Here is a 6,859-nt window from a genome sequence, read left to right as displayed (position 1 = left end):
CACTCTGTCTACATATTCTTACACTCATAGTATATTATATTATCTATTTGTTCGTCAAATACTTATATTTATACCCGTACTATATATCATATATTATATCATACTCTTTGTATATTCTTTGTATATATAAGTTTATATACACATATTTATACATGTGTAAATGTTATTATTATTATTATTATATTTACTATTATTATTATATATACTGTTGCTGCCATTATTACTATATACTGCTATTATATTGGTATAATTACTATCATATATAAATAAATATTATGTTATATTATATACTATATATACTGTACTATTTTTTATATACTGTCTAACAATAACATTACCATCATATCATCAGTACTATTACCATCATCTGCCACTGCACCTTATCTACCTATTTATCTTGTGTTTCTGTTTTTATTCTTTCTACCTCAATATTTTTTATTTTATTCTATTGTATTGTATTTTATTGTATTCAAATGTACCGGCTGCTGTGACGACTTAATTTCCCTTAGGGGATGAATAAAGTAATCTATCTATCTATCTAGCAGGATTGTCAGTACCTGATTTTTGGAGGTGTACACTTTGTGTCTTTATGCTGATTGACGCTTGTCTTTGTAATTGTGTTTTCTTTGGTTGAAAATGGTCGTCATGGGTTTAGCCAGGCTTATATCCATTTGAACGAGGTACAGCGTCTATATATTGACAAAGTTAGATTTTGTGTAAGTTAATGCTTTGTGCCTCGTCGGTGTGTGTTTAGTGTCCAATGGGTCATCGACAGTGTTGGATTAGAGAGACTTTCTTGCCGACCCCCCGTCCTATGTGATGGGGGAATCTGAGAACTCTTTTCCACCCTCAAACTAAAAGGGTTCCTTGTGAATATTTGGCTTTTTATGGCCTTCAAAGTGTGTATTATATAAGAAATAAGATAGCAAAATGAAGTAAGTTTTAGACCTTGGATGACAGATATCTAAAGGCAACTTTTAAACATGGTGGTGAGCCTAGTAGGATACATAGACGTCACATTTAATACAATTTGACTTAGGGTGTGTCAGAAACTGAACAGTAAGTGAATGATGAATGCCCTCTGGGAGTGTGCACATAGATGTTTCACAAAGATAGTGAAGTCAAGATGAGTGGAAAGTAGGAAAAAAGACGCCCAGACTCACCTACTGTATTGCACATACGGCCCATAAATCCCAGCTACGCCCACCAAGTGCACACCAAAGACAATCAATTCCTCATTGCTGCCAATGAAACTGCTCATTTGCAGGGTGAGAACAGGTCCTGGCTTTGCTTGGCTTGAGGTAAGTCTAAGCATCATAAATTCAATTTTGAAATAACAGAATTCAGGATTTCCTGTGGTTAACCACAGAGGCACAGACATCCGATTGTCTAACCAAAAGGAGAACCCACGCCTGTAGTGCTGTCGGCACTGATAGATGGAATATGGATGTGTGAGTGGATTTTATAAAAACAAGAGTGACTCCAGATGCTCTCTGCCGTGAGGAAAATCACTTATTTAACTCGCTGAGTTAATTCAAGATAGCGTTTGCGTGGCGGGTTGGTACGCAAATTCTGCCCAACATACGTAGCTGATTTGGAACATTTTGCTCAGTGCATCAATAAAAGCCAATACCTTGTATATATTATGATGCATCTCAAACCATTGCACATCACAAATGATTCATTTAAAAATGGGTGTGCGTGCACATATGTTTGTGTCATGACCTGCACTGAAACCAGCCACAAAAAAAGGCTCGACTACACAATGAAGACATCCTTGGAGATGGCCTTTGTTTACCGTGGGGTTGTCAGGGAGTCCTCCGCAGTCAGGCAATAAGGAAAGGGATTATTTGTTTTGGCTGTGGAATCAGGCTCTAATCAGATCACGGACATGTGATCGTGTTTGTTTCTCCACGCCACCCAGCTCCCTCCGTCCGAGGGCAGTTTCTGTTCACCTTTCACCTCCTCGCCGCGGGTCTTCCTGTCTCTGTGAGCAAACAGCTCCTCAGGTTGTGAAACGTGTCGGAGTGAGCAGTTTGCGGTGAGTGAAAGTGTGAATGATTAATATCACTTTAAACGTATTTGCTGTTCATCAATCATGACAAAATGGACTGACATTTCTGTCTTTATGCACACCCCAAAAATAAACTTTTAACAAATGTCTCACTCACTTGACAGGCCTGAACTTGACAGGCTGCATGCGTAATTTAGTTTTTTTGCTCTTTCATTCACTTTTCCATTGTTTTCCAAATGCTGCCCGGCGTTTGAAAAGAAGGAGTGCAACATATACGTAGTAGATCGCTCAGGTTGGGGGGAATCTTCAAGTTTAATTGCCATGTCGTCTGCCTTATCTGATCTCGCAAGGCTGTTATTGTAATGAAACACCAGTGGAGATGAGCAAAGAGCGGTGAAGATTACACACAGTGAGTCATTCATGGCACAATCCATCCCTTCATCGCTCTGGGTTTTCCACACTCCCGGTGCAGAAAGTATAGCGGGGCATGTGAGGGCTGGATGTGGGCCGCCGGTGTTTCAGGAGAGCTGAGGTAACCGCTCTGATAAGTGATGCATCTCTGCGCTGCATTGTGCATTGTGCTTTGACATGACCACCTCATTGTGAGGCAGCGGCGAAGAGTTAAGAAGCAACAAGGATGAGGATTATTTTCTGGAAACGTCAGGTTCCAGCCTGTCGATACTTTAACGTGGGGAAGATTTTAGGCGGTGACGACTTCCACATGTCCTCAAGTGAAAATAATGAATAATGAATATGTTATTTCATAAAGTTAGTTTTGAGTCAAGCTTCTCGTTTTGCTTTGACTTAGAAAAGGTTTAGGGCACCCTGGTATTGCCCAATACTAGAGCGTTTATTTAGAGGCAAACCTAGTGAGATCTTGAATAGTAATGGTGCCTGATAGTGCCCTGTCACGGGTGCAGTCAGTATTTCAGATTTTTATTGCCACCAACAAGGAGGTTGAGTTTGCTCTTTGTCTGATGGATCGCGTGAAATTTGAACCATTTACATTTTTGTGCGGATTTAGGGCTGATCCACATTTTTTTTGTCACTTTCCTTATAATGGCAAGATTTTTTACAGTGTTAAAAAATCCAGACATCATTTAAGAATTGAGATGTTATTGTTGTACAATTTGTTCACACATGATTAAATCACAGACTTTATTTTAAGTCGGACAATGCATCTCCACTTCCTCCTACGATCCAAGATGATGCTGGAGCCGGAGTCTGTAGTGATCAGGGGTGTCAAGGTCCCATGAATAGACAAACTCGACCAATCAGGAGTCAGTCTCAGCTGTCAGTCATGCCATCTATGCATCAAATAACGAATGAAAACCAATATTACCTGAAAAATGACCAATTGGACAGCATCAGTGTGAAGAGAACTACCAACATTTATTTGACACTTTTACATTTTAGCTTGGTCCATGTCCAAAAAAGACGTGTAGGATTTATTTGGCCCTGGCAGAGTTATGTGTCATTCTTGTTTTTTCATTCTCTCAGCTATAACTTTTACATTAAACTATCAGTATCCTTTGTGGACAATTAAAGATAAAAGATAAATGCCAGCCACATTTTCAATTTGCAGAAAACAAAGCCTCTGTTTTTTCGAAACTAACTAAATCTCTCAATCACATTCCAAAGGGGCTTCAGTCATGAATAAAGTTGTCTAATGTCCAAATATACTCTGGATATATTGGTCTTGAACAGATGTCGGATGCAGTTTTTGTTCCAGTTCAGTTCAAAGAAGGATTTAGTGGTTGAGTTTAATGGAAAGTAACAACAATAGAATTATGGTTTGGACTGAATGATGGGTATCGCTCATGTCTATTAAGCTGAGGTTTGTCTGCAGACACAACACAGCTCCAGACAAGCATCACAGGCCTTTCACTCTCGTTCTGCCTTTAATGACACATTAAATACTGCACTCAGTAAACAGAAGGGATCTGCTGCCTGTTTTAAGTGATGTATATCTCACTTTGCTGGGTCTCCTCAAGTCAGATTCGTCTCTTTGTTTGTCTCGGGCAGGAGGGCGTCTTTAGTTTGGTCCCTCACAGTCTTTAGGAAGGACATGATACCAGAGCCGCCGGTGCCCCTCTCTTCCAGCGCCTTGGGTGCTCTGCTGATTATCTGCCCCTCTAAGTCCGGGTTCTGCTTACAGAGCTGTCGGGCTCGGGCAGAGGGCACAGTGATGTAGCGGCTGACGACGTTGATGTGGTAGCTGCGCAGAGCCAACAGCTTTGTGACGCAGAGATGAAAGGCCCGGTTTAGACGCTCGCTGGCCTGCTGCTGGACAAAACTCCTCAGGGGCGGTTGCAGAGAGATGTCCTGGATTAGTTGCTTGTGAGCAGGTGGCATGTAGTTCCTCATGCGGGTGAGAAAGGCACCTATAAAGGCAGCATCATCACAGTGAGGGTTTGTATTTGTATCCAGTGCTGATGCAATCATTCAAAGGATTAAAAAAACATGAACATTTGCCATCATACCACTTTTTTCATCATGTTTGACTCCCAGAAGTTCATCAAAACAGTGCAGCAAACTGCTCTGTGCAGCACTTCCTCCTGAAAACTCCATCGCTTCTGTCCCGACCCCCTCATAGACCAGGCCCTTTGGCATACTGGGGTTGTCTTTCCATCTATTCATGTGTACATGGACACAAACATGCAAACATTTCAAAAACCTGTTCTGCTGCACAAATAGATGACTAAATAACCTAAAACAGGTTCTGTACCCAGACAAGTAGATCCTCATAATGCCATAGAAGACTGAAGGCTCCACATGCACTGTAGAAAAATCACATTGATCAAAAAATACTATTTGATTTTCAATAAACAAAGTTACATGTGTGAGTGACAACCTTGCATCAATTTGAATGTATCAGTCATATCTTGTATAGACTGGCTAATGTCCTCCAGGGCTGTGGCCACAGCCTCAGTGTCTCGGCACCTGACACCGTTGATCACAGTGGGGATGCTCTGCAACACATGTCCAATTACTCTGGCTAATAAGTTTACTTGTTATTTTATTTGTGACTCTTATTTTTCAAAACATCCTCACCCTCAGTGCAGGAACTGCTGCCAGCTCCACCAGCAGAGTGACCATGAAGAAGCCTCGGACGCTGTTGCCACCTGGGATGCTGACCAGCAGCTGCAGGTTCCTGTGTGGCGTGAACAAAAATACATTTTACACACAGCCCCTGATTTTAACAAATAAAGTGTAGATGCTGCAAATGAGAATGTACTCACTCCATGTCAAAAGGCCTGAAACAGGAGATGCAAAGTTGAACGTTAAAAGGAAACAAAGCATATTTATATCGAAACACTTATATGAGACGTAATAAAACTACATGAGGACGATCAGTGGCCTCACCCCTCAGGGTCTCTCTTCCTCCAGTTAGCCAGTACTCCATCAGAATGGGTGAGAATTGGGGGAATTCCCAATCGCTGTGACACCTCCCAGAATGGAACAGCCAGGTTACATGGAAGAACCTTATAGAAAGATTTAATAAAAGATGATGGATATGTTGAATTAAGAACAATACATATGATTAAAAGAAAAGCTGACTGAGTTACCTCAACTGTGTCGTTCTCTCCCTCCTGCCAGACGTAGCCCATGGTCATCACGCTGAGGGTCAAGTGGGCCAGCCTCAACTCCCGGTATTTCTGTAGAGAGCTGCTGCTCAGCAGCGGCATCTGCACAGAGAGGATCCACTGAACCACAGCTCCACAAACATCTTTAACTGTCCTTGCCTTTTTTATTGTCCCTTCTTACCTTGTGAATATGAGAGCGCAGCTCGTGAGAGAGCACAAGCTCTGGGACTCGCAGGGCAATATCCATCCATGGCTGGTAATAGGGTGGGAGCTCTCTCTTTGAATGTGAAGTTGCAGTTGAATGTCCATCATGAGGGAATGTTCATCATTGTGACAAAGGGAAAAGAAACTCAGAATGCACGGATGTGAACATGTAATTGATGATAGAATCTGAGACTTTTTTGCTTAGAATTTTAAGGCTCAAATTTTCATTTGATGTTGATTCATCAACAGTGACCTTGGATTTAAAGAAGAGTTTAAACTAAATTTGACTGTGAAAACACATTGGGTCGGAATAAAGTTAGATACAAAAAACAAGGGTGAACAATGCCAACAATTCAACTTATCTCTGTCAGCTGATCTCAATCAATAGCAGCAGCCAAAGTTCACCATTTACTTAAATACAGGGATTCACTTGTGCAATACTCGTTTGAGCACCATATTTGTTACTGTGTCTTCAGTTTACATAAGAATCAGCATCATGGAATTGTTTTTTAAATAAAAGTCCTGTTTTGTTTTATATTGGCCAGACACTACAGTTTCATGACAGTCAGATTTTTAATGGTGACTGCATGGGGGAAATTATTGCTTCAAACAAAATAGAGACAACATTTTCCACCTACCAGAGGCTCGGAGAGGATGAAGCCGAGCTCCTCAGACACGTGGTAGGAGTCCAAAGAGAAAGGAGCTTTGGGTTCTGTTTCAGCAGCCATGGAGAAAGGAGCAGAAACCCAAGAGAGCAACAAATCCTCTGACTCTGAATAGTTCAAGAGACCCTAACCTGACTGGACTCTGGCACTAAGTTCACGTTATACAGCTGTTTGGTGGTCATTGCTTACGCAACGTTTATCTTTCTTGATTTCCTACAACTACTGTTGCAAAGTTCGAAGTAGCTTATAGGAAATCAGTCGCAAAGTTTCCCTTTTGGAAGTTCAAGACTTAAACTGTAATAATCTTTATACTATCACAAGCATTCAAGCTGAGTAAAAGGTTTACCAAACCCACTATATATTGAATTAGACCAGCACCTGCTGACCTA

General features: G+C 41.1%; 1 protein-coding gene across 1 annotated transcript; it reads right to left on the bottom strand.

Moving 5' to 3' along the window:
• Window positions 1-3,385: 3,385 nt before the first annotated feature.
• On the bottom strand, window positions 3,386-6,859 carry ido1 (indoleamine 2,3-dioxygenase 1). The gene is made up of 10 exons (XM_053420774.1): window positions 6,444-6,859; window positions 5,783-5,878; window positions 5,584-5,703; window positions 5,381-5,499; window positions 5,257-5,271; window positions 5,069-5,168; window positions 4,869-4,986; window positions 4,743-4,794; window positions 4,498-4,646; window positions 3,386-4,398 (listed from the first exon to the last, which is right to left on the bottom strand). Exons 1-10 carry the CDS (start codon window positions 6,531-6,533, stop codon window positions 4,004-4,006), a joined length of 1,254 nt encoding a protein of 417 aa, XP_053276749.1. The 5' UTR covers window positions 6,534-6,859; the 3' UTR covers window positions 3,386-4,003.

The sequence above is a fragment of the Pleuronectes platessa genome, chromosome 4 (genome assembly GCF_947347685.1).
Source record: "Pleuronectes platessa chromosome 4, fPlePla1.1, whole genome shotgun sequence".
Classification (NCBI taxonomy): domain Eukaryota; kingdom Metazoa; phylum Chordata; class Actinopteri; order Pleuronectiformes; family Pleuronectidae; genus Pleuronectes; species Pleuronectes platessa.
The sequence above is the reverse complement of the archived record's forward strand: the minus strand, read 5'-3'. Positions and strand labels throughout refer to the sequence as shown.

Bases quoted from the DNA above. Each gene is read 5' to 3' on its own strand.
- ido1 (XM_053420774.1), bottom strand. From the start codon at position 6,533: ATGGCTGCTGAAACAGAACCCAAAGCTCCTTTCTCTTTGGACTCCTAC. The intron at 4,987-5,068 runs GTGAGGATGTTT...CATGTGTTGCAG, and splicing joins CAGCAGTTCCTGCACTGAGG to AGCATCCCCACTGTGATCAA. The intron at 4,399-4,497 runs GTATGATGGCAA...CTGCCTTTATAG, and splicing joins CAAACATGATGAAAAAAGTG to GTGCCTTTCTCACCCGCATG.